The sequence below is a fragment of the Mesoplodon bidens genome (assembly GCF_964165515.1).
Source record: "Mesoplodon bidens genome assembly, chromosome: 5".
NCBI classification, from domain to species: domain Eukaryota; kingdom Metazoa; phylum Chordata; class Mammalia; order Artiodactyla; family Ziphiidae; genus Mesoplodon; species Mesoplodon bidens.
In genome coordinates, this window is record NC_138161.1 from 49,017,337 (window position 1) to 49,044,930 (window position 27,594).

Sequence of the window (27,594 nt, forward strand, 5' to 3'; positions counted from 1 at the left end):
TAGGCAAAGAGGGACCGCGGGGGACTGTGAGGCTCCACCTGTTAGTATGGCTCCATCTTGGTATTCAAATGAAATTTGAATTTGAATTTGGAGTGGCCCACCACAGGTGTTCATGTCCCATGCTCCATGCCAGGAGTTTTTTCTTTAAATCTTAATTTAAACTGAGTTACTCCAAGGAGTTCATCAAACAAAAAGATCTTAAAACTGCTTTCTTGGGCATTATAACTGCTTCAAGAAATTTTGGTGATTGCTGATATCATTTTCTGGATAAATATACTACAGGCTTCTCCCAACATGCCTTGCAAGTCCCCTGCAAACATGTATATTATAGTCAGGACTTTCTGCAATGAAGACATTACTTGGTTCCTTTTCCAGGACCCATTGGACATATAAACAGAATGCCACTTCTTTGGACATGATTTGAGAGACATAAGGAAGACTGTCATGCTTGAACAGATTCTTCCCCTCTAAACCTATTTGGTTGAAATTTTCCTGTTAGAGAAGATAGATCTGATTGTTTTGCATTAAGACTTTATTTATACAAGCATCTTCAGATAAAATGCAAATGTCTCAGAGATATAAGACATTTAGCTATTACCAGCCAGCCATTAACACTTTACTATGAACGAGAATATCAGATTATTTTCAAAGAGTAGGTTAGCAGGAATGGGGCACTGACTATGGATATTTTGACAAGAAATAGTTATGGGATAATCTGGAGTATTACAAGGAGAAGGAAAGTCTGGAGTGGGGCAATAGAAGTCTTCAGATACTGGGCTCCAGAGAGGACAACATTGAGAATGTGTGTGGGCCCCATAGATAAAATGTGCTTCCACTTTCACATTTATGCCTACCACACATTTTGGATTTTCCCCCATGAATTATAAAAAATACCTTACCTAGGATTGTATCACACAATAGAAATGAATATAACCAGCAAGTAAAGAGCTTGATAGATGTTTAACAGATGTTGATGGAAGTTGAATTTCATTCATCTACTTATCAAGGTATTCTTCTTTGTCCCAGCAAAACCACAGGTTTTTTTTTGCCTGTTTGTTTTAATGAATGGATCAAGAATTAGGTCATTAAAAATAGACTTTTTAAAATGGAAATTAAAACAGAAAGGAGGTGTGAGGGTTCTTGCCAGTGAAATCAACTTGCACTTTGTCAGTGAAAGAATCACAGAAATGTGGGCTGAGAAGGCTGTGCCTTCCAAAAAAGGGGTAGGAAGAAAGGTAACCAGGAATGGAATGTCATCCTTCCCGAAAGCACTGGATACCCACAAAAACATTTCTGTAACCTGGTCATTTCACCTCACTAGCTCAAGGCACTGATGTATTTACGGTTTCCTTGATTTAATAAAGTTAAGATTGCCATTAAAACAACCTCTGTATTATATTTTAGAAAATGAAACTTATACCATAGAAATTAAAGTAAGCAAAACCAAATTTTTATGTGGAGAAAAATCTACCTGTACTGAAAGGAATCTACAAATAAACTGATGATTGCAAATATTTATAAAGCACCTTTGAGATGTGAAATCTACTCTCTGAGCCAAGAATAGGAGTGATGAATGATTGCTTCGTTTATAAAGGACCCTAGAAGACAGCTGCAAATGTTCACAAAAGCAATCAGGTTCCAGCAAGCCCTCACCCACCTTAAAGAAATCAAACAATGGAGCTATTATTTTTGCCAGTCAAGACTCTTCAACATGACGTTATCTTCATACATTAATGCATATTTTTAAGGTAAACAAGCAGTTCCACTCGGCTATCTGGTTTCCCTACTCTGCTTATGGTGTTTGAGTGAGATATTTAAGTATTAAGATTTCTTTTTTTTTCTAATAAATGTTAGATTTCTCAGCCCCTGACTGGAGAAAACACCCATGCTAAGCAATAATAAAAGCATCACCATGTCCATTCACATAAACAACACATATGATTCACCCTGTGGAAGAGGGGTAGCAAATACAGTCCATCAATCCTCATTATTAGCAGAATCTGTATTTGCGAATTTGCCTACTCTCTAAAATTCACCTGTAACTCCAAAATCAATATTCACGGCACTTTTGCAGTCATTCATGGACATGCACAAAGTCGCAAAAAATTTGAGTCCCTCAATGTGCATCTTCCCAGCTGTGGTCAAACAGTGACAATCCACTTCCTTATTTCAGTTCTCAGACTGTAAAAAAGCTTACTGTGCACAGTCTATTTAGTGCTGCATTTTTCCCACTTCTGTGCTTTTCTGGGGGGTTCAATATGGCCCCCCAGTGTAGTGCAGAGGTGCCGTCGAAGGTATAAGCCCAAGAAGGCTGTGTTGTTCCTTGCAGAGGAAATATCTGGGCTAGATAAGCTCTGTTCAAGCATGAGCTATAGTGCTGTTGGCTGTGAGTTCAGCGTTTGATAAATCAACAATATAGGTTAAATAAGGTGTCTTTAAACAGAAACATATGAAAAGCAAAGTTATGTATTGACTGGTTGACAAAAATGTTGTGACCAGAGGCTCACAGGAACCTAACACTGTGTTTCTCCTAGAAATAATGGTTTGGCTGGTATTTGCTAATTTGACGTTTGCAGGAACTTTATAGAACGTTAAGTACTATGAGTGATGAAAATTGACTGTATTATGCTCTGTGCTTTTAGGTGAGGAAACTAAGACCCAAAGAGACTAAATTATTTCCTCCCACATCACCCATCCTATTGGAAGCAGAGTAAAAACTAAAACTGAGGGGTTTGTTTCCAAGTCCAGTGATTGTTTTTCTGCCTTATGCCTCCTTTCTCCAATTATACCTTGGTTATGAATAAAGAGAAGTGCTTTCGTGTCTTCATTACATGGGATGCCTAGATTTACTTAGCATTCTCCTACCCAGAGCACTGTCATTCAAACTGTGTCTTTTCGGGACTACCCTGGTGGTCCAGTGGCTAAGACTCTGCACTCCCAGTGCAGGGGGCCTGGGTTCAATCCCTGGTCTGGGAACTAGATCCCGCATGCCCCAACTAAAAGATCCCACATGCCACATCTAAAAAGATCCCGCATGCTGCAACAAACATCCTGTGTGCCGCAACTAAGACCTGGTGCAGCCAAATAAATAAATAAATATTAAAAAAAAAAACCAAAGTGTGTCTTTTCAAAAAGAATAGGTATATGTATATGTATAGCTGAATCACTTGGCTGTACACCTGAAACTAACACAACATTGTAAATCAACTATACTCCAATATAAAATAAATTTTTTTAAAAATGAAAAAAACCCACAAAAACCCACCAAGGTATCTCTTTTCAAGTGTGTAAATCAGACTTACATTGGGTCAAAGCTGAAAGAGGCAAACAAACAAAAACAGACAAAAAAGTATGTGGCAGTTCAATTTAGACTGTATAATTTTAATGGGTGGGTTATGATGACTCATGAATACGATATAGGAAAGGAGAGAGATAAGAGTAAACGTTACTGAATGTTTTTTCTGTGTGTACCAGGCGAATGTAGCCAATTTCCATATTTTATCTTATCTCATAAGAAATTACTGTGAATTTTAGCAAATTAATTTACCTGTTACCTTTTAGGAAAGATTGTGGTTTCTAAGAAAACTGATCTCATATTTTTTAAAGAAAGATACCTATCAAGTGTAGGCCAATCTCTAAGGTGTAAAGGTGTGGATTCAAAACTTATCTGATTCATTCCTATTATACAGCTCAAATTAACAAAAAACGGACAATATCATGTAATGGCAAAGATGTGGAGCAACTGAAAACTTCATACTTTTCTATAAAGAGTACTATAGCCACTTAAAAAGCAGTTTGGCATTTTTTAAAGTTAAATATACACTTAATATATGACAAAGCAATCCCACTCCAAAAGAAATGAAATGTATGTTCACACAAAGACCTGTACGTAAATGTTTATAGCAGTTTTATTCATAACTGCCCTAAACTAAAACAACCCAAATGTCCATCAACTGGTGAGTATGTCAACAAATTGTGGTCCAGCCATATAATGGAATACTATTCTACTAATAAAAAGAATAAATGACTAATACCAGCAACAACATGGATATATCATAAAAGCACTATGCTAAGTGAAAAAACCCAGACAAAAAAGGCTACATAATGCATGCTTCTATTATAGGACAGTTTGGAAAGGGCAAAACTGTAGGGACAGAAATCAGATCAGCAGTTACCAGGAGCTGGGACTTGGGGGAAGGAATTGACTACAAAGGAACATGGAATTTTCTGGGGTGATGGAAATGTTTCAAATCTTGATTAAAACTGACAAAATATTTCTCGGATAGGATGAAACAATGGGGTAGACAAATAGGAAAGAGAAATTACATCTTTATGGTGTGTTTAAAATTTAGAAAGGTAAAAAAAGTCATTTGTTACATTCCTCTAGATTAAGCTATAACTGCAGAGGACTATTTAGTAATTAGCTGGAAGTATGTAATGTTAAAATAAATAACATTTAACTTTAGGGTGCAGAGTGGAATATCAGGCATACCAAGAAAGGTGCACTCTGGAACGTCAAACCTGCCCTAAATGTGGTTTGAGGTCCAATCTCTGTAAGACAGAACAGGAACAGTGTTTGCAGACAGTCTGGACAAAAAATTTCTCCTGTTTGATAAGTTAGTCACTTTAATTAATTAATTTATTGTTGCGGTACATGGGCCTCTCACTGTCGCGGCCTCTCCCATTGCGGAGCACAGGCTCCCGACGCGCAGGCTCAGCGGCCATGGCTCACGGGCCCAGCCGCTCTGCGGCATGTGGGATCTTCCCTGACCGGGGCACGAACCCCTGTCCCCTGCATCGGCAGGCAGACTCCCAACCACTGCACCACCAGGGAAGCCCAAGTTAGTCACTTTTAATATATTTATCTGAAGATTACTTAGTAATAGATATATTAACAATAGTATAGGAAATTTCTTAAAGAACATTGGTGTAATTATGTTGCCTAAGGAAAAAGAGAAATAAGGATATTGAGAAAATCAAAAATGTTTACAATTGAATGTAGATAAAAGCTTCTAGTCTTTGGAAGTTACTTCCTTATTTTATTAAACTGCAATAAAACAAAACTTCTGCAAACAAGATGACAAAATTGAACCTAGAAGCACTACACTCCCACTTCTAATGAATGAGTCTAGAAGAGCAAAGTCATTTAAGAAGTAAGCCCCACAGCTGCCTTGGAGGAGAGGGGTCTGTGAGGCTGAAGGGGTCCTACACTTCACTGACAGAGTGGGAAAAGGATTCTAAAGGGGTTGATTGCAAGTCACAGTCGTGACTTTTCTAGTAGTACACTGCCTGTTTGGATGAAGGTTTCAGATCTGACTCAAGTTTTTGCCTTCCCTGACTTTTTCTTTGCCTACAGGATCCTTCACAAGTAGAACGTGCTTCAAAAGTCTGAAAGTTTTGCTTGCTTAATTAGGTGTGTTCATCAAGAGTGGATAAAGCAGTGGTAGGAAATGAGCTGTTTTTACTGCTAAAACAGCCCTCCCTTGGCAACTATGATAAATGCTCTGGGAAGGTCAAGTCCATGGTGCCTTGAATCTGCATGAAAGCAAGGATCACATGGGGCCTTGTAATTCCCCGAATGATGATACATATTGGAAGAAGACTCTAGATCCAGACTGGAGTTTGGTCTGGGACGAGGGGCTAAGCAGGTCCCTTGTGACTTGTATCATCCAAGTAACCCAAGTAACCCTGATATTGACTGGCCAAGGAACTAGCCAACTGGATGGGAACTCCCTACCTAATTTTATGTTTTTGTTACATGCTTTGTTAATAAGGTCTTAGTAACTGACAATAAGTGCCTGTGATTTTTCTTTGTAATCATTTTATAAACAATGGTATTTTTCAAGGGAGCAAATGAGTTCAGCTTAAAGCCCTAATAGCATCCATTAATGAAGTACACTATAGGTAAAATATAGTTAGAACATCCTGAATGTTCTGGGAGAGCCCTAGTTTATGAATATGCCATCTATTTCTTCAAAAATATCTTTATATTTACCATGCATTCTGGTTTGGGGTTAGAAAAATTTGCTCGCCCTCCACAGACAGCACATATAAATTCCCCACATGAAGTATTTTTTAAAAACTTAACACTTGTGGAAATGCCATAAAATTTTTTCATAATGGCAGAGAAGAGCCTGTTCAAAGTCTTTTCAATTCTTCCAAGCAAAATAAATCCCCTTTTTCTATACGCCCCATTTCAGCTTTATTCATTCCTCAGTTACAGCCTTTATTACATTGTATTATCCTGTTTAGTTCATCTATTTCTTTTGCTATGATATAAACTCAGGGACAGTAACCATTTTTCTTCTCTATAACTTCATGCCTCCTACTATAACATTAGATGTTTATAAAATGTTTGTTTGTTTGTTTTTCTGTAAGAGATAAGAAATTTCACAAAGACCTAACCTGAAGTTATAATTACATGAAGAAATTTCAGCATGAGGTCAAAGTTAGGGAAATGAGAGCCTGGCCTGATCCAGGTTTGTCCCAGGAGACCCATTTTCTCCTCAGGGGAATTTGGGGATGTAGGTTAGCTACAGAGCGGATCTTGGATCTGGTTCTCCTAACGCTGTCTTGGGTACAGGTTGACTCTTAAATGATAGCAGGACCAATACAGACCCACCCTTGGCCTAAGGCCAGCCCTGAAATCACCTCTGGAATGAATGACAAGGCCATTTACCAAGGCCTTGGAAAACGTGGTCCTTAAGCCACTCTAAGCTACCAAACATTTTCCATGATTACTTTAAAAGGTTATTTGTTCACATATTTTTCCAATTACTCTTTGGTCAGCATTTATGCCGAGCTTTTTGTGGTCCTGGAAAGGTAATTGATCCAAACATTCTCTTTCAGAATTTATTTCCACTTATCCTTTGCCTGTAGGCAAGACTATATTTTCAAAGCCATATGCCAATAAAGACTACATTTCTTATTTTATTTTTAATTCCAGTTAAATATTCCTTTAAATTATAATAAAAAGGGCAGCAAACACACCCCCCTTATTAATTACCTAATGTTGCACCATAAATTAGCCCAAAGCTTTGTGGCTTCAACAATGATAGCATTTGGAAGGAATGCTATTGTGGCTCAGGAAGGAACTTGGGAACAGCTGGGTTAGGTAGATATGACTCAGAATCTCTCATGAGGTTGCAGTCATGATACTGACCAGGGCTGCAGTCAGCTGAAGGCTTGACTGAGGTTGGAGGATGCACTTCCAAGATGGCTCACTCACATGGCTAGCAAATTTGTGCTGGCTATGGGCAGGATTTCTCAGTCCCTCACCATGGGGACCTCTTCACAGGATTGCTTGAGTATTCTCATGACATGGCACCTGGCTTTCTCCAGATTTGGAGATTCAGGGAAAGAGCAAGGTGTGAAGTGAACTACAATGTCTTTCATGACCTACCCTCAGAAGTCACACATGTTCACTTCACTTCTTCTGTACTCTAATGGATACACAGGCCAGCCACAATTCCATGTGTGAGGGGACTATACAAAGGGTAAAAACAGGAGGTAAAGGTCATTTTGAATTCTGTACTTCCACATTTAAATTTTTTTGCACCATATCAAAATCAATTACATAAACTGTGTATTCACAGCTTAGTTATGAAATTTGAGATTTTTCATGAACCATCTCAAAGACCTTTTTGCATGTTTTATGAATATGGTGGTAATCCTTCTAGCCACTCACTTGATGCATCCTAATTCTAACTCAGTGAAAGGCATCTGCCTAGACATGTGGTTCTTAACTTTCATTGGCTCTTAGACTTTTTGAGAATCTTAATATCTAAAGACCAGCAGTGCCCCCCCCCAACAAATGTACATACCCACAAATGTGCTATTTTACATACAACTGGAAGACTTTTATGGACTCCTGGAGCTAAGAAGAAGAACTCTAACTTGCAAGCAACATACACAATGTTTTCAGCTGGCTGCCAAATATAAATGTCACAGTTAATGTTCAACAAAAGGCTGATGCCCAATATTAGCTGAAAGACTGGCTAGTTAACAAGTCTATGTAAGTCAAAATAACAGAGGACTTTCATGTGAAGTATCAAATTCACCTTTTGTTTTACAGTGGTATTTTTCTTAATTGACCTGGTAAAATAAACTGTTCATACTTTACAGTGGGCTATCTTGAGTTTCGGTTACACTTAACAGATGCTTCAGGCTAATATTAGGCATTAACTTTAATATACATATACACAAACAGAATGACTCACTAATATCTCATAATGTCACCCAAACCTTCCAGAGTTAAACATTACTCACCACCAAACAAGGTTAGTTAATGGTGAATGCTGCTCATGCTTCAGCTAGCAATGCAAAAAAATGGTTTCTAAGTATAAAGCCAGACAGAAGTTCATCACAAGAACTAGAGCTCTCACTGTGTGAAGCTAAACATTTTCTACAGTCATGTATCATATGCTGAACAAATGAAAAGCACAGGTTCTCCAAATTTATAGAATTATAGTAAGTTAGCTAATTTCCTCTCGGCCACTTTCTTGGAATTAGTGCCCAGTGCTTGGTACTGATTATATAAACAGATCAGTTTCTATAACTGTGTATTTCTCCATACACAGTTAATCTCATCAGAATCATCAGTGACAGTGTTTAACATGCAGATGATCAGACCTACTAAATTGGAATCTGGTGTGACTATAGTAAGGCTAGAGGGAGTGAAGGGTGGGGTTGGGGGAGGTAGAGCTCTGCATACTTAACAGATTCACTTAAGTCAGTGGTTTGCAAAACATGGCCCCAGGTTCAGCAGCACCAGCATCACCTGGGAACTTGTGAGAAATGTAAATTCTCTGGACCACCTCACCTCAGGTCTTGAATCAGAAACTCTAGGGATGGGGCCCAGCATGCTGAATGTTAACAAGATGATTCTGATGCTTGCTCAAGCTTAAGGACCACTGCACTCAGTGAGTCCTTGCTTCTCAGGATAGTTTGAGAATGATCATCTCCAGGGTTGTTAAACAGCTGTATCTCAATAAAACAAAACTCATGAGTTTCTTTTCCTATTCCCATCTAAATATCTTCTACAACCAGGCCTTGTGGATGGATGTAGGCTGCAAGTACCATAAAGGAAGAAGGGTAGATGGGAGAGAGGCCTTAGAAAGAAGCAGATAAACGGAGGTACATGTTTCTCCATGTTGTTTGTTTAAAGAAACAAACAAACAGTCTCACAAAATAAGAAAGTCCCTAGAAAGAGACATCCCTAAAAGGATGTTGACTCGGCTAATGCTTATCTTTTAATGCCATTTAAATGATTTGATAACATAAGTTACAGGAAGTTTATTTAGTGTTAACATCTGTGGTTCCTTTGTGGTCTATGAACTTCTGGCCATGAAAAGGAATGTTTGAAATGGATGTTTCTGGGACACCAGAAAAACCTTACAGATGACATGTGAGCCATGGGTTGTGATGACTTTGGAAAACACTACAGTAAATACTTGTTGTCTTAATTTTCTGACATAAGTGAAAACAGATGCTTGAATTGAATGGCCAGTGAAGAACAAGTGTTATATAATGCAATTCAGCTAACAAATCTAGGGTCTCCTAAAACTGAATGGTGTTCTTTGTCAACAGCTGGGAAAGGCACCTGAAAGTATTTGAGAAAGCACTGACACATTGGTGGAAAATTGTGAAAGTGAGACTTCTTGCCAAGAGTATGTGGAGAAAGAATTTTGACTAACCTAGATATGAAGTATTGTTACTTCTTTAAGTGATTCAAGGATATTTTTTATTAGTTATTCTGGTGATTCAGTTGTAATATCAATATTTTAAATTTGAGTTACTGTTCCCCAAATAGGATAGTAAAAACAATCACTTGCTCTAGTGAAAGGCTGTTTATAAAGAGTTTTACAACTAGGTTGTTCTGCATAAGAACAAAACTCTAAGCCACACTAATACCAGTATGTTAATCAATCAAAAATCAATGGTGAGTCACACCAAATTTAATCCATTCTAGGACTTTCATCTATTTCATATTTATGTTTTTGATTTGTATTACAAGGAGAACAAATACAACAATGCAGCATGGCACATACATGTGTAAGCACATAAACTTGGATCTGGAAATGTAATTTTATATATCTGTATGTGTGTGTGTGTGTGTGTATATATATATATATATATATGAAACGCCACAACTGTGATCCAGTTGCAAATTAGAGGATCACATTTCATGGGGACAGTTGACACAGAAACTCAGTTTCATAGAAATGTTGGCTACAAATCAAATGAAGAGAAACATGGCATTCAAACTTAAGAGCCAACTCGAGCCACTGGAAAAGGCAAAGTTCTCTGCAAGTTCTTGAAAATATCAAACACCAACAGCTACCATGGAACAAAAATCCAGGAACAAATAAATAAATGACCTTACAAAATAACACTATGATATTTGGCATTTATCATGCATATGTTACTGCCATAATTCATCATGCATATGTTATTGCCATAATTCATGGGACATACTAACTTATGCCATATTCAAAACCATTTAAGAGTGAACTATGGTGTTAATATACGGTATGGTTTGTCTAATCTCGTATGCACAGAGCTTATCAAATTAATGTAAATTTGTGCATTTTGCAGGCTTGCTGATGCCAAGATAAATGATCAGGAAACCATGATATTTTCAATCAAGTAGAATGTTTAGCATGACATAGAAACACCCATTCCTGCCTTGAAGTGTGCATTGTCTTCCGAAGGGCTGATTCCTGCTGAATCCAAACAGATGAAGAGTCAACTGTGAGGTGAGGCCTACGGCCAAAGTGGCCAGTGGCAGAGGTTGGGGGTGGAAGCCAGGAGAATGTTCTGAGGACTCATGGTGTTGAGAGAAGAGGGAAAGAGGAAAGGAGGGAATTCAAAAGGAAAGAGAGAGAGAAGGAGACTGAAGGGAAAGAAGGATTACGAACAAAAAGAGGGAGGACAGAAAAAAAACAAAGAGTCTCATTAGGGGGCTGATCAGTCATCTGATCAGACCAACCCGGTACCCGAGAGTTGACCAACAGACCAGGCATCCAGGAGAAAATCAAATCACACAGAACCACATCCCAAGCATATGTGGAGGAAAAAATGACCAAGGGCCATGATTTGTGCTCCCAATTCTTCCACAATAAAAGGTACATCTTCTCTGAGCAAAAGCTTCCAAACCCCTGCGGGAGAGTTGGCCGGGGAAACAGGAGCTGCTGGTGGCAAGAACTGTGTTTAAAACCCCACAGTGCGGGGGCTTCCCTGGTGGCGCAGTGGTTGGGGGGGTCCGCCTGCCGATGCAGAGGACACGGGTTCGTGCCCCGGTCCGGGAAGATCCCTCCGCGGCTGAGCCTGTGAGCCATGGCCGCCGGGCCTGCGCGTCCGGAGCCTGTGCTCCGCAACAGGAGAGGCCACAACAGTGAGAGGCCTGCGTACCGCAAAAAAACAAAAACAAAAACAAAGCCACAGCGCCGTGGCTCCCGTCTTCAGGCCCTGGGTCACTGTGAGGCTGACACCCCCCAGGCCCAGACACATGAGACTCTGACTTCCAGCAACAGAGCAAGAATTCTTTTAGCTCAGCCTCTTCTCAGGAAACGTCCAGGAGACAAGAGTGTCCAGATCCTTCTTTAGCTGCCAGGGCAGGTGAAGAGTTTTCAAAATTGTGGCTGGCCTTCCACAGCTCCTCTTACTTAGGTTAAGAAAATTACTACCAAAAATCCATTAAAGTCACCCTAGTATTATTATTTATTAGTGGAAGCTAAAAAGAGAGCTGGTATTTTTATTATTCCCTTTTTTCAGGGAAGCAGATCTGATGTTCAGAGAGATCAGGTCACTTGCCAGGCTCACACTGACTCCGATACTTTATCCACTGGCCCCTATTGCTATTTCCCAATATTTATCCTCCCAATTCATAACAAAACTACAGTTTAGGGTAAACCTTAATGGCAGAACATGGCCAGCCTCACTTTCCTTCTAATTCTAGTAGAAGTATGAGTAACTAGAGAATTATCCTGTGACAGCAGGATCATTGGGGTATTTAAAGGGGATGAGCCAAGAGAGGAAGGGAGGGGCCCTTCTTCAGATCATCTGATACCTGATCCCAAACTTACTGGATAGAGATGCTTTAATTCCATCTGGGAACGTGAAAGGAGAAGGAAACTCTGTCCTGAATCCCTCACTGGCATATCTGTAACAGCACTGAATTCCAGAGTTCTCTGCCAGCATGACTTTGGCAGTCACCCCAATCCCCACCTTCAATGACAGAATCTGCCGCTCTCAGAGAAGGAAGGCCTGTTAAGACTCGCATGCCCACACACGTGTGCACAGCGGACTCTCAGCAGGCTCCTTGGAAAACCAGAATGTTTTCTTATCAGCTAACAGGTTGGAAAAACCAAAGGATGGCATTAAAGGAGGAAGGAAATCTGAAACTCCACTTTGGCATCTTGGAAGCAATGTACCCCCATCTTCGTCCTATCAGGGGTTCATTCTCCACTCAGAGAGATCTATCGTTTTATTGGAGACACAGCGGAATACACTTCAAAGATGTTTCCGATTATAAGTCATCCTACACGCTCATAAATTACCCTTAACGTAAAGCAGAAAGGAGATGGGCTGGAATGTATACGGTAACATGCACAATTAAAGGAACAATTTCCAAAGGCAATTCACATAACCCGGACCTTTGGAATGGGGGACATTTATTCAATGTTTTCTCAACTCGTATTTTGCATTGACTGGTATCATAGGGTGCTTTTTCTTAACATATTACATAAATTCCTTTTTTCTTCTTTATGTACATAGGTATTACCTAAAGCTAGTGCATGACAACACAATGGAATAGCTTAACTCCTGCAGATTTTAAGAAAATGATCTTTGTGTGGCCAATGTGTATTAGTTTTAAATAGAACTAATTTCAAACTCCTAAAAGCAGGAAATGTCTAAATCATCCTTATAATCCTAATATGATGATTTAAAAAATTATTTTCTTTTTAAATTGTATCTCTTTTTAAGTTAATTTTATTTTTTAAATTAAAATATTTAAGTATGTCACTCTCCCGCCACTGGTAACCACCAGTTTGTTCTCCATATCTGTGAGTCTGCTTCTTTCTCGTTATATCCACTAGTTTGTTGTATTTTTTAGATTCCACATATAAGTGATATCATATAGTATTTGCTTTTCTCTGTATGACTTATTTCACTTAGCATAATGTCCTCCAGGTCCATCCATGTTGCTGCAAATGGCAAATGCCACTTTTTTTTTATGGCTGAGTAGTATTCTACTGTGTGTGTGTGTGTGTGTGTGTGTGTGTGTACCAATAATATTAATGTGATGGTTTTTTTAAACTTAATTGAATGACAGAATAAGCAAACGTAAGTCCAGTCCTGAAAAACACAATCAGCCGTAGCTTCTCAGATCTAACCTCTGAGATTTTGTAAAAGTAGACATTTGAACTTACGTTCTAACACCAAAAACAAATGTTAATCTGAATTTTAAACATTTTCTTATTTTATTTGGCCTGAGAAGGAAGTTTAAAATTTTTCCAAATAATGCTTCAAAATCCAGGAACAAAGTAGAACAAAAGAAAAATCACCTTTAAGTTTGTTTTAAAACTTAAATAATAAAATAATTCACTTGCAACTTTTAAATTTTACCCTGCACTCATCCAGAAAGATTTATCAAGCACTTACACATGCAAATTTTCAAAACCTGTAGATCAGTGGTCCTCAACTCTGGCCACATTAAAATCACCTGAGGAATTTTTAAACTCTCCCATCCCAGACCAATTAAATCATAACTGAATAGAGGAGCAGAACAGTACTGATATTTTTGAAAACTTTGTTATTCTAATGCACGGGTTACAACTGCTGAGGATAGATGTTATAGTATTTATACTCATAGCTAAACTTATTTTAAAAGTAAACATCGAGTTGCTATATCATAGGTGAAGCTTAAATGAGACCTCAATCTTCTCTAAAATTAATTTCTAATCTGACCAGAAGGTGCTTGGACTGGGTGGATTTTGTCTGATTTTCTAGTGTATGGCTTTAGATGTATAGTCCTTGATTGGAGAACAATAATGAAACTTCTATGAAGGCATCACATCTCCTATCTCCTTTCCAGAATTCCACAGGGAGGGATGTTAGCTGACTTCACAGCCTGCTACACTGAGAAGACCTAAAAACCTCAGACTAGCTTTAAGGCTCCTACATTTCTACCAAAATCACTGGGAATATAAGTCAGGGTTTTGTTAGATCAGGGAAACCTACAACACACTATAAAAATCTCACTGTGGAAAGTTCTTGGTGGGGAACCCAAGCGAAAATTTTGAGCAGTGGGGTAAGTCCTGATTCAGTCTTGCTGTCCACAGAACTTTTACAAAGTAGCCTGAGGCCTTGAAGTTTACCCTTCTCACCATGTACCTCCCAGGCCTTTGGGACATCCCAACACAAGAAGAGACTGTGGGCTATTCTCTATAGAAAATACTCGACAGGGTATTCTAGTATTAACATTCTACAAGGTTCTGGATGTCACGTTAAGGATATATTTTGTGTACAACCTAAATTTTGTGTTTTGATTCCTAGGGCATATGGAAGAATTGTTGTTGTATTCATACCAAAAAGGATCTGAAAGAAGCTCCTTTAGTTTAACCAGTTGTCTCCATCACATCCACTGCTAGTAGTATACTTTCATCCTCCAAACAAAAATTTAATTCGACCTTATAGCAACTCCTCCACATACTGGAAGAGCCACTCAGTGATGTTTCAGAAACACATTTTATGGAGACTGTATCATCAACCTCATAGGTGTTAATTGCTTAATATTTGTACATTTTGTCAAAGAGAACTTTCATTTTGTCTTACGTTTTCTCTTTTTAAGAGATGATGGCAGCTGAGTCTTACAAGGAAAGAAAAGCTTCTATTTTGGGGGCATTTACTTTGCATACTGCTCTAAATGGGATTGACCACACTTGAGGAATCTAGTCAATGACTGGCCTTTTATATACAGAAAATAGGGTCCACATTGAGTGCTGAATATATACCTTGAGTCTTCGTAGTAGTAAGATATTTACCTCAGTTCTCAGGGATTTCCTACAACTCCAACCATGGAGGCAGACAAATTGGTTAGTTTGCCTGCTGGGCATCTGCCACTAAAGGCTGAACTCTGTGAGAAGTAGATGGGGTGTTAATGCCCAAACCAGTATATTTTTCTGGAGTTAGATTTCCTGTATTAGTTCCACTATATCATTTACTAGCTGTGTGACTTCAAGCTGCCATTGGCCATTTTGTGGTGGGTAGACTCTAAGATAACCCCCAGTAATCCTCATCTCCCATTACTGGGTAATCCTCTTGTGTGACAGGACCTGGAAGTTGCTTCTATCCAATAGAATACGGCAAAGGTGGTGGGTTGCCACTTCCATGATTAGGCTGTATTGTAATTTCCATCTTGCCTGCAGACACATCTGGGCTTGTACACCTTGATGAAGCAAGAGGCCATAATAGAGAAGCCCATGTGGCAAAGAAAAGAGGTGACATCTGGGCAAGAGCCAGTATGGAAATGAGGCCCTTAAACCAATGATCCTCAGGGAACTGAACTCTACCAATAGCCACAAGAGCTTGAAAGGTGATCCTTTCCCAGCTGAGACTTCAGATGAGACCTGAACCTGGCCAACACCTTTGTTGCAGCCTTGTGAAAGACCATGAAGGGGATGACCCAACTAAGCCAGACTCAGACTCCTAACCCACAGAAACAGTGAAACAAAAAGTGTGTGATGTTTTAAGCTGCTAATTTTGTAGTAATTTATCATGCAGTAGTCGATAACATACTCTTTAGGCTTAGTTCCTCATCTGTGAAATGGGGATAATAATATATATTCCATAGGTGTAAGGATAAAATGAGACAATGTATATAAACACTTAGCATTAAACAGCATGCCTGATACTTAGTAATATGGTTGTTGTCATAGTCTTTAAATGTTATTTTAACAGAATGTATGTATTTAAACCATTGTTTTTCTTTTTTTAGCATGTTCATTCTTTGGCTGATACTATTTATTTTTATATTTTTATTTTACTACTCTAGTAATGTCTCACATTAGATTATCCTATTAATTTTTTAATTTTACATTTATTCTTAGATCACTTTTAGTAAGTTCATCTATTTACTTTCCATATTCTCCCTTGCTTTTATACCTGCTTTTATAAATGGCAATCAGGAATCAGGCAAAAGGGAAACCATTCTGAGGATGGTGACCCAGATAGAAAGTTGGTCACATTTGCTTAACGTCCCTCCTTTCATTAGACACCTCACTTTCGTCTTAGACAAATATTCTGTCAACACACATTAACCTATAAAAACATTTTAACTGTCTTTTCTATAATACAGTATCAATGAATTCGTAGATTCTCAAGTGCTACCCTGTGCCTCATTAACTTTTTTTTAAAATAAATTTATTTATTTATTTATTTTTGGCTGCATTGGGTCTTTGTTGCTGCACATAGGCTTTCTCTAGTTGCGGTGAGTGGGAGCTACTCTCTGTTGAGGTGTGCAGGCTTCTCATTGAGGTGGCTTCTCTTGTTGCGGAACACGGGCTCTAGGCGCACGGGCTTCAGTAGTTGTGGCACGCGGGCTCAGTAGTTGTGGCGCACGGGCTTAGTTGCCCCGCAGCATGTGGGATCTTCCCAGACCAGGACTCGAACCCATGTCCCCTGCACTGGCAGGCAGATTCTTAACCACTGTGCCACCAGGGAAGCCCCTGCCTCATTAACTTTTGAGAGAGAGAGATAGAGACTAAAATTCCTTAATATTTAGTATCTCAGCCTGATATAGCAGTCTATAAGACTAAACTAAACTAGTGAACGTGTAATTAGCACAGAGACACCTTATTTTTAAGCACTGGGTTCTAAACATGATAGTCTTAGCATCAAAAAACTATATTTGATCAATTTTTACATTCCTAATACAAGTTTCTTTTATCACAGGGGCTGGATCTCATTCAGTTTTACCTAGTAGACAGTGCTTGAATAGACAAAAAAATCTATACAACTGCCAAGAAACCAGAGCTGTAGAAAATGCTAAAATAATTCCCCTGTGGTTTTCAGACTTGTTTGTTTTCTTTTAGCAGTGGAAACATTTTTTCCTAATGTACTCTTTAATACAGTCCCACCAATATATAAATGTATACTACTCAAATAAAAGCAGAAATCCACCCATCAGGGTTCTTTGTCCTCCTCACTATTCTCCCCCCAAACTCCTTGTTCTAAGATGGAAAAGACCCTCCCTGGCTCCTTACAGGCATTAACCACCCTCTGGAGAAAGGGACTGGGTCACTGGAGTGACACATCCTTGTTTTGTCAAAGTGAGGTTGGGAGTGCTCCGAGGAGAGTGAGAGCTAGACGCCAGGTGAGTGGCCGGGAAAGTTTAGAGTAAGACATGAGCCCTCTTCTCCAAAGACAGTAATCAATCTTGGGGAGTCAAGACAGATAGAGACAAGGAAGACACAGTCACATCCAGTGTGGACTCAGTCTTGGCTTTCCCTCTGGGTACTTTAACACCTGCTGAGCTCTGGCCCCTGGAAGTGGCCTGGGCTCTGGCCATGCAGCTACCCCTGTCGGGAAGGCCCTTCCGTTGCTCTCCTCCTTGCCCCAATGTATGTTTGTCTTCCAGGCTCCTACTTGGGTGCCTTATCCCCTCATAATTTTTGACCCCTCTAGTCTGGATTGGGTCCTTTCTGATTGTTCTCAAAGTTCTTTGTGCTTCAGCCAAATCAGAGGATGTTCTCACTGTAACGTAATTATTCCTTTACAACCCTGTCTTCTCCGTCAACTGGTCAGGAAGACCAAGGCTTGTCTTCCCAGCCTCAGTGCTCTGCATATACATGGAATACAGTTTGTTACTTGAACAAATTAACATATCTTTATGTAGAGCAAGGAACTGATATTACATAGAAATTAAAGCTATGGTCTTTTGCCACTTTGCTGGCTGGATGACCTTGGGCAAACACTCTGAGGTACAATTTTATCCTCTGTAAATTGAGAGTAATAAAATACCTGCTTTATAGGGGAACTTTGAGCATTTAGTTAGTTTTCCACATTAAAAATATTTAGCCCTAAATTACCACAAACAATATGAGCTCACATAATGTTATCTCTAATAATAGTAATGAGTTATTGATAGCTATGAGAGTTACTGTTATTAACATCATGCCCTGCGATTTTTTTTCTCCTTGGAGTCAGAGATTTCTACCCTGTCAGGGAAGAACCTGAGGCCAAAAGCCAGCTACCTCTTCCCTCTGCACAAGCCAAGAATCACGGCCAAGAGCCTCATTCCCTTGGGCCATCTGATCACACTTGTATCGGAGATGCTCCTCTCTGCTTTTCCTCACACCTACATCAGGAGGACTGATAGTGCTGCCTAGAAATAGTAGCCTTTGCCTGTTAACTGACTGCAGTTTTCCAAACACAGGACTTTCTGCAGAGGTGTGTCAAGCCTCTCATGTCCCATTATATGCTTTTTTTTTTTTTGGTTCCCTTCACTACATACATATTGTTCTCTGTGGTTTTTATTTCTGCCTGTATGCCAGGAAAAAAAAAAGTTCTATGGTGCCAAGAATAAAAAATCCTAGGGGTATCTGGAGCACAGGGGCTTTCAAGGATATAAAACAAAGTGAGAATTCTTTTTCAGGGCCTCTGTATTATGGTCTAATTCTCCTCCTGAAAAACAATTTCAAGAGGATCTCTCCTGGAGGATCTGTGAGGCTTTATCAGTCCCCACAGAAAAGCTGATCCTAGGGCAAAGGTGCAGCTTTCCATAGAGAAAAGCAGTGTTTAAACTTGACAGTCAAACATTGGGTTGAGGAAGGTCGGGTTGGAAAACAGTAGAGTCCTTCTCTCATTGTCCTGCAGAGCAACACAACTCCCTTGCCCCACCTTTCACCAAGAACATGCCACCTCATTTGCTACCCTCCCAGAGGTTTGTCAGATAGTCTGGACACAAGATCACATATTATTTGGTGTGCATATTTTTTTCGGTATTGATCTACTTTTCTGCAACCCAATAAACATTTCTTTGAATACCTGTTATATGTCAGACCCTTTACTAAAAGTTTTGCAACTCTTACCTCATTTACTCCTAAAATACTGTAAGACAGTTATCATTATTCCCATTTTACAGATAAGAAAACTGAGGCTTAGCAAAGGTAAATGATTTGCCAAAGAACATAGTCATCAAGGGGTAGGGAGGAGAAGAGGTCCATTAATGATTTTCTCAAACTTTAAGCTTTTAAAAAGTAACAAAGACTCTTGCAGTATCTTATTTTCTATAACAAAGTATGTGGCTATGTATGCAAGTATGCATAAGACACGTAAGAAGTGATTTCTTATTTAAAAAGTAATTTCTTTTCCCTATAAATAGTCAGCTGTATTTATATTTATCAACTATACGCCCCCCCCCCACACACACGCAGCAGACAGGTTCTAGGGAAAATGTGAAGATTAGGAAAATGTTTAAAATCTTTACAAGAAACCTTTTGTTCAAGGGAAGGACAGCATTCACATGTACACTACAGAACTTAACTCCTAAGATTTGGGTCGGAACAGGGCAGAACACAGATATCCAGTCAGGAACCTGGGATCCAGTCCTGGTTCTGTCATCAATGTGGGAAAGTTACTAAATCTCCCTGCATTTGGGTGCCTCCATTTGTAAAATAAATGGTTATACTGGTCAATGGCTCCCAAATATTGACCTGTGATGAAGTTTTCATCAGTCTGTGGTAAAATGAGAAAAATAAAACAATGGACTTATTTGTATCAATTCATTTGTTTCATAAATCTGTTAAAATGGTTAGCTTTTATGAGCAATGGAGGTTTCCCTCCTTTGAACATTCTCACATGGCATAATTCAAGTATGTCCTCTATAATGGGACCCTGATATTAAAAAAAATATGTATTTTTATGGGTCCATAAATCCAAAGATCTGGGAAACCCTAGCCTGGGTGATCACTAACGTGCTTCCTAGCTCCAAAATTCTATACTCTTCTTGAATGACAAATGATATTTAACTAACTCTAAAGTAGGAAGGAAAAAGAAAAGAAAGAACCTTTTATCTCTTTTTTTTTCTTATTTATCTCAGTATTTCCCCAAATGTGAAAAATAAGCTCCTGGCAAGATATAATAGCTATTCCACTAGAAAAAGAACTCTTAGTCAAATGAGTTTGGGAAACAATGGGTTAAAAAGGTGGGACAGTTTTCTTTACCGAGAAATTTTCAGCACCTGTCAAGTTCTAAAGTCTGTTGTGACCCCACCCCAGAACAGAAAAAAGCATGAATGCTCCCCAAGTAATTGATGGGGAGAAGATGCCTGCCCTAAACCCCTTTTGAGGACAGTATACCTATTCCTGGAATGCAGTTTGAAAAAAGGCAACTTCAGCTAAAAGAAAGTCCCTTGGTAGCTTCAATGATAAAGAAAAAACTTAGCATTAGAGACAAGGAGACTTGCCATTTATTTTATAATTATATTAATTTGATAGTTTTTTTTCAAATTACTGAACCTATGGATATTTTTTAAAATTACAAAAGAAATCTGGATGAAAATACTTCAGATTAAAGTGCAATGAACAAGACAAAAGTTTTGTGGCTGTTTTTGACAATTTTTTTTTTTTACCATAACAAATAAAGGAAAATTGTGTCGAGATTTGCATCTAGTGATTGCAACATGATAATTAAAGCATTTGGAATTTGCAGAAGTCTGCAGTCACAAAATTATGGCTATCAGCCCTACACAGTAAATACACGGTAAAATTAAAACATTTGTAGGTATTAAGCCTGAGAAAAACTCCAGACCTTTCTCAGATGGTGGGTCCTTGTTAAATATTTTACCAGTATGAACAGTTAATTCTGAATGCTTGTGGTTCATGACTGATTTATTTAAACACTTTTACTATGATCAAGAAACAGAATACTTGATAGAAGAGAAAGATCTAGTAGTGTATATTTTTATTTTATTTTATTTTGCAGAGTTATCTTAGAGTTGAAAAGGTTTACTCAGCCTTTTTTATTGCTTTTTATATCATCATGTGAAATATCAACTAGCCAAACCCTTCAGCTTTCACACTCTGGATTCAAGTTTCACTTAATACACGGAAGAGAGAATGGTTTTCACTTGGGACAAGATGATCTTGGAGCAAACTACCCAGAGGGAGGACCTAGCAGGATCTTTGGATATTCTGACCTGAACAATCTTTCTTTCCGACTCTGTGCACAGCAGGGTTTTGACAGGCTCATGGCTCTGCATTGCTTCTGATATTTTCCATCATAACTGTATGAAAATTCCAGCCTGTTTTTCCTAATCCTGCTGACTACAGCAGTCTGCAACCATAAAAAGCCTTCACAGACCTGAAGTTGGCTTAGAAAAGTGCCTCTGCAAAGGAGTGAAAAAACACATGCAACATTTATGTTCAAAGATAGGAGAGAGGTGAGCTCTTGTTTTGGTGCTGATGGGCTCAAGAGATTGTTTTTAGTATCTAAGTTAAGACATTTTCATTTTCTTCTGATGACATTTGTAAACAAAATACCAACACTAAAATGAGAGCAATTTAGCCAGGAAAAGGAGTGTCATGTCCAGCAGATCAAACCCTCTTCCAAATTCCACCAGAGAGAAGTGTCTATATATCAGCACATGACTGTTCTTTGTTGGTGTGCCCTGCCTAGAATCCTTCAGCCTCCAAGCTAACAGGTATGTGTGAGGTTTACACAAAAGATTCTAGGTTTCAAATTAGCTTCTTTTAAACCTTCAGCTAACACTGATTTAGTCTCTGAGGAGGGGGATAAAAACACCAAACAAGTCTTTTCAGCAGACTATATAATACCCATCTATACAATACAATTCAATATACAAATACTGTAGTTGAAGCTATACCATTTAAGCTACTGTGAACATCTGCTAAATCTAATAAGAAGTTGGTTTTCACTTTTTGCAATAAAGAGATCCAACTGAAAATTAAATAGAGGGGGGTGTGGGGAAGCAAAAGCTTAAGCTACTTCTCCACACATTTGAATTCTGACTCTCCGAGAAGAACTCTATTCCCCCCATCTGGCAAAGCAGATCACATTTAATACCAACATTTAAAAACTACTATCTTTTAAACATTATTTTGAAAACACAAAACATCAGAGCTACTTGCCTTTTGGCAATTTCTGTGCATTTCCCAGGGCTAGTGCAATACTTCCACAGAGAAGTAGACACCCCAAGCTGGAGAGCATGTTGCATTTGCCACCTCACACAGGGAGTGATGCTGGTGGGAGTCCCGCAACCCTGGAGCTGCATTTAAGTGGACTGTCTCTCGGTGACAGAGGAGGGCGGCTGCACTTAGCTATGCTGTGGGCTTACTCACAGGGGGTGGAGACAAAATGACATCACACCCTTTCCCACACACACATAAAAAAAAAAAAAAAACGCACAGCAGCAAAAACATATCATCACATTTCCTGCTAGGTTGTAACTGTCTGTCTCTTCTCTTCCCTCTATGATATAAAACTTGAAATTATGGTCAAACTATATTTATTAAAGAAAAAGTATTTGGGCAATTTTGAAACATGTGATGAACTCTTTTTAAAAATCCAGAAAAGACATCTTTAAAACCATTGGAACATTAAAAATATAAAATGAAACCTTATTAGGAAGGAAACTGTTTTTAATTACCTGGTAAACCAATCCAATTCTTCTTTCAAAGGGGAGTAAGCTCATAAAAATTCACTTTGAACCATTTTGAAGTTCCAATATCATGAAAAACTTTTAAGAGTAAGTCATTGGCTACACAGCTATTCATTATATATAATACACATGCATGCATACATAGATATACACACAGATATATATTGGGTTGGCCAAAATGTTCATTTGGGTTTTTCCTGACTGATGTTACAGGAAAACCCAAACAAACTTTTTGGCCAACCCAATACATATGGATATTCTATAGATGTGGAGATATAGAGAAATCACTATCACTAATTGATCCCCAGCTCTGGGACAGGCTCTGTAATAGTGTCTTTACCTACATTATTGCATTTTAATCCTCACAGTGACTACACAGGAGATCTTGTGTTATCTCTGTTTCACCAGTGAGAAAAAACTGAGCCTCACAGAGGTGAAGAGTCCTGACCAAGCCAGTGTATTCTAATGGTTAATAATTTGGATGGGCTTTGGAGTAGAACTGGCTGGGTATAAACTTTGATGCTACGTGCCTTTGAACACATTTCTCCATCTATATCTCATCAACACTGGTTACATTTAAGGGCTTGCTCCATGCCAGGCACTGATCTGATCCATTCACATCTATTCATATGTATTCCTTAAAATAACCTAGGAGACAGGCATTGCCATCACCCTCACTATACAGAGGAACTGGGCATAGGGAGGTTAAATGAAAGGTCCAAGGTCACAGTGCTAGTAAGCAACAGACCTGGCATTTTCATCAGACAGCTTAACCCCAGAGCTTCCACTCTTCATTACTACACTTTAAATTCAAAAATGGAGATGGCAGTACCAATTTCACAAATTCGCTAGCAGGACTCTTGGACAGTACTTACCATAGTGCCTGGCACACAGGAAGCATATCATACATGATAGTCAATGAAAACAACAAAAATAATGACAATAATAAGTCCCCCAATTAAGCAGAACTATGATTCTAACCCAGGTACATCCACCTCCAAAGCCCATGTGTATCCTCTCTCCCTCTACATCACATGACCCCAAATACAGGCATTGCTGGAATGACTGGGTTAATAAAGCAATTTAAATGTTGTCAGTACATTTAAATCAACTCTGAAAATAGCTTATTTCATGCGGTTGCTGTAGCTGAACCAAAACAGTAAAAGGGAAATGCAATAATGGTGGTCCAATGAAATTCTAGTCAAAAAACTTACTAAAAGAAAAAAGACACACTGAAGAGATGGCCCCGTCTTCCAAATAAAGCGTGAGAAGGCACATTGTTAAAGTCATTTAGAGCTGGCCCCGGCTAAGCTTCCAGCACAGGAATGCTCTGGCACTGGCTACCAGGGGATTGGGTTATTTAACAGGTCTTTTTCGTCTCTAATTTTTTACTTGAATAGGCAGCTCTCTCAAACCTCCAGTTTAGACATTCATCCAGCTGGCACTGCTGATTCTACTTCTATATCCATTGCCATCAAGTTAAGCCAGTGAGGCCACTATGCTAGCAGGAAATGACAGGGTTATTTTTGAGGGGGGTAAAAAAGAGCAGAAATATTGAGGGGGAAAAAAAAAAGGCTGGTTCTTCAAAACAGTGTGAGAAGCCAGCCGGAAGGTTAGGTAATGGAATTCAGGAACCAGTGTCTGCTTGGCCTGAGGGCTAAATCAGGTCTATATTAGCAATTGTTATTTGCAGATTGGAACCGACTGGGGGCTAATTAAACAAAGGTCAGTCTCTGATTAGTAGTTTGTCAGAAAAAGTTGGTTGCATTACTATAGCTAGTGGGACAATGAACATTCATTGAAGACCCTGAAAGTATAGAGGTCTCCTGAGATCTGGAAGGAGGCACGTCCTAAAGAAACGGACCACGTCAGAGAAGGCATTTTACCTTCTCAACAAACAAAAAGTTTTCTGTCATGTCAGAGTCTCAACCCCAACAGGAGGTAGACAAATAGTCCAGAAGAATTGTTAAGGGCCTTGCTCATAGAGGAAAACATCAGGGCTGTGGTCATGTAACCACTGGAGGATTTAAGTCCATTTTTTAAGGAAGAATTACCTTTTTCCTGTGGGTTGATTGGAGATGACGATTGTCGAAGAATTTGCACACACACCCCATGCGTCTCCCAGGTGTCACAAGAGAGTGCCAAACCTAAGTCCTGGTTCAAATGCCTCTGCAGGCACCTGTGTCTGTATTTACCTGGAAATACAGAAATGTGAAGCTCTGTTTGTGAGATGTAGAATCTCAGATTGAAAAAAGTTGTTTTACACATTTATTCAAAGCCCATAAGAGTGTATAACACCAAGAATGAACCCTAATGTAAGATATGAACTCTGGATGAGGACAGTGTGTCATTGGAGGTTCATCAGTTATAACACATGGTAAAACCTCTGGTGGGGGGATGTTGGTAATGGGAGGGCCAGGGGTATGTGGTATATCTCTCCATGTGCGGGAGCCGGGGGTAGGTATTTGGGAAATCTAAGTACCTTCTGCTCAATTTTGCTGTGAACCTAAAAATGCTCTAAAAAATAAAGTTTATTACCAAAAATTTTTGTTGAAAGAACATTTAGGAAGAGCTTCTGGAAAATCACATAAAATATATTTGTATTTTCCCTCTGTTCTGTGAGGGCAGGGGACCATGCCTGTTTTTGTCTATCACTGTACCCAGTGACTAGAATCTGATAAGAATGCTATATGTTAAGATGAATAAGGGTCAAATGAAGCAGAATCCCTCAATTCCTCCATATTGTCTAAAGGTATCAAGCCAGAGAAAGCTAGACTATGACTTGGAATGTACGACTGTTGGGGAAGGGAGGTAATTCTCCAAGAGTCTCTCACATTTCTGGATGTCCTATGAGAAGAGGCACTGATTCCCTGTGCTCCAGACTACCTTTTCAATGATGTTGCTACAGCAAACAGCCTTGGAAGAGAGAAGTTTGTTTACTGATTCATGTAATAAAGATAATGTCTCCCTCTGGGGCAAAGGGAACACATGTTCATTGTCTATTATCAAAGATTCAAGTTCCCTAAGCTTGCGTTTCCTTTCTTGTAATACAACCTGTGGCATGTTTGTAGGTATCACTTGTATCTCTTGGTGTGGTCCTGTGGAAACTGGGGCTCCTAGAATGAGCACAGATGCTGATATTCAGGCTACAACTATTGCTGGGAGTAAATAACTGTCCTTTGTCTTTGACCCAGCATCCTTGTGTCTCCTGCCAGCATCCGTGAAGTGTGCAGGTTGGCTTGCACATACGGTAAAATCCCAACCCTTCACAATTCTTGACTTTAGCATTGACCCACTCCATAATATTTTGTTAGGTAATCTTTGGTATAGTGCCATTACCTACATTCAAGTTCACAGTAAGAATCAGCCATGAGACTATAGTGCATAGTTAAGAGTGCTGCCGACACTGCTTATTAAATCATATAGTACCCTCTTTAGAAAAGCTCTGGGGGAAAACCTCTGTTCTTTATGTCCAAAAAAATGTAATTTTTTTTTCTGATCAGCTGCATTTATTTTGTGACATTGTTCTCTTTTTGTGTAGACCGTTAGAAAGCCAGAGCCAAATGTGTCCCCCACCCATATTAAGTACATATAGGTCTTTGCAGTGCACATGTTTTGACATCATCCCTGGCTTTTTTTTTTAACCCCACCCTTTTTTCTTGCTTATTTTACTTAAAGTCGTTATGTGGTTTTGTAAGTTGCTTTCATTTTTTTCTGGAACAAGGTGAAGTAATAAACAAACTCCCCACACTGGAGTTATGTCAAAAATATGTGTCAAAATAGGTGAAGTGGGAATCTGGGAACGTGCTCTCTGCTTTCCTTTTCTACACAACAGTAAACCCTGATGGAATTCTGGTACAATGATTGTAGAGCATACTTTCTTTATTTATATTTTCTCCTTGGGAAAGTGGGCAAAAGGCAGGAGGATGCCCAGAACACTACTTGTACTTTTCCGTCATTTTATGTTTGGCTTTTTAAGTGTTGAACATTAATTCCATTATTTGAAATGAGACTTCCACTAAAACTCATCAGTCTTTCAAATCGTGCATGTAAACTCTGTGCAGTCATTTTACCCATCCGTTCACACTTTTGAGTCTCTCATACGTAATGCCCTATGCTAAGAGATTTTTAAAGGCTTATAGATCTACAACTAATAAAATGCAAAGATATGCTGTGGGTTTCTAGGGGATGCTAATAAAAATAATTTTTATTATGACTCATATTTGAAACTGGAAACCCAGTGTCCCATGTTTTCAGCCCAAACATTGTTTCTGTAATTACCGTACTGAATGAGACTCATGATCCAATTGGAGGAGAATCCTGCTCCAGTGGCGGTACATTTGACCAGAGCACGAAGTTCTTTTCCACAATGCTTTTGTGGCACAGGGAAGTACGGCCCTTTAAATGCCTAAGTGATGTTTGCAGATCATTCTTCAGTCTGTCTAAAGCTCGACTAGATATTTAGCTTCATAGCTTTGAAGGAATTAGCAACTTGTATTTATAAAAAACTGTAAAGAATTTTTTCTTTTTACTAAGCTGGAAACAGGCCTCTTTAAGACCTAAGTTGTACATCTCTGAGCTCTGAAGTTTGCCTTCCTTATTTTGTCTGAATTCTGCTTTCTTTGTGGAAGTGCTGAGTACTGAGCTGAGCTTGTGCAGGTGAAGGAAATATCTCCCACCTAGGATTTAGATGATATAAAAATTGAGGGAGTCAAGTGCTGAGTGGGGAATACAAATTAGTAAACCAGAGAAGGGACTCTGAAAAGGAGGATGTGCCAGAGGAGGGTCCCTAAAGTAGAGTACAGCATCAGGGAGTTCAAGAGCATGAGGAACATAAGGAGGCAGCAGAAGGTAGGGCAAATAGCATGGTGATCCTGGGAACATACCCTAGAGAGGAATTTTGCCAGCAG

The 27,594-nt window shown here is 39.1% G+C and overlaps 1 protein-coding gene across 14 annotated transcripts in view; it reads right to left on the reverse strand.

Moving 5' to 3' along the window:
• Positions 1-22,301, reverse strand: part of ABI3BP (ABI family member 3 binding protein) — a 250,305-nt gene extending 228,004 nt beyond the window's left edge. For all 14 annotated transcript variants that reach the window (XM_081235523.1, XM_081235522.1, XM_081235521.1 and 11 more), the window contains exon 1: positions 22,155-22,301. In XM_081235523.1, coding sequence (XP_081091649.1) covers positions 22,155-22,233 — 79 coding nt within the window. In that variant the 5' untranslated portion in view covers positions 22,234-22,301. The remainder of the gene's footprint in view (positions 1-22,154) is intronic.
• Positions 22,302-27,594: the final 5,293 nt, after the last annotated feature.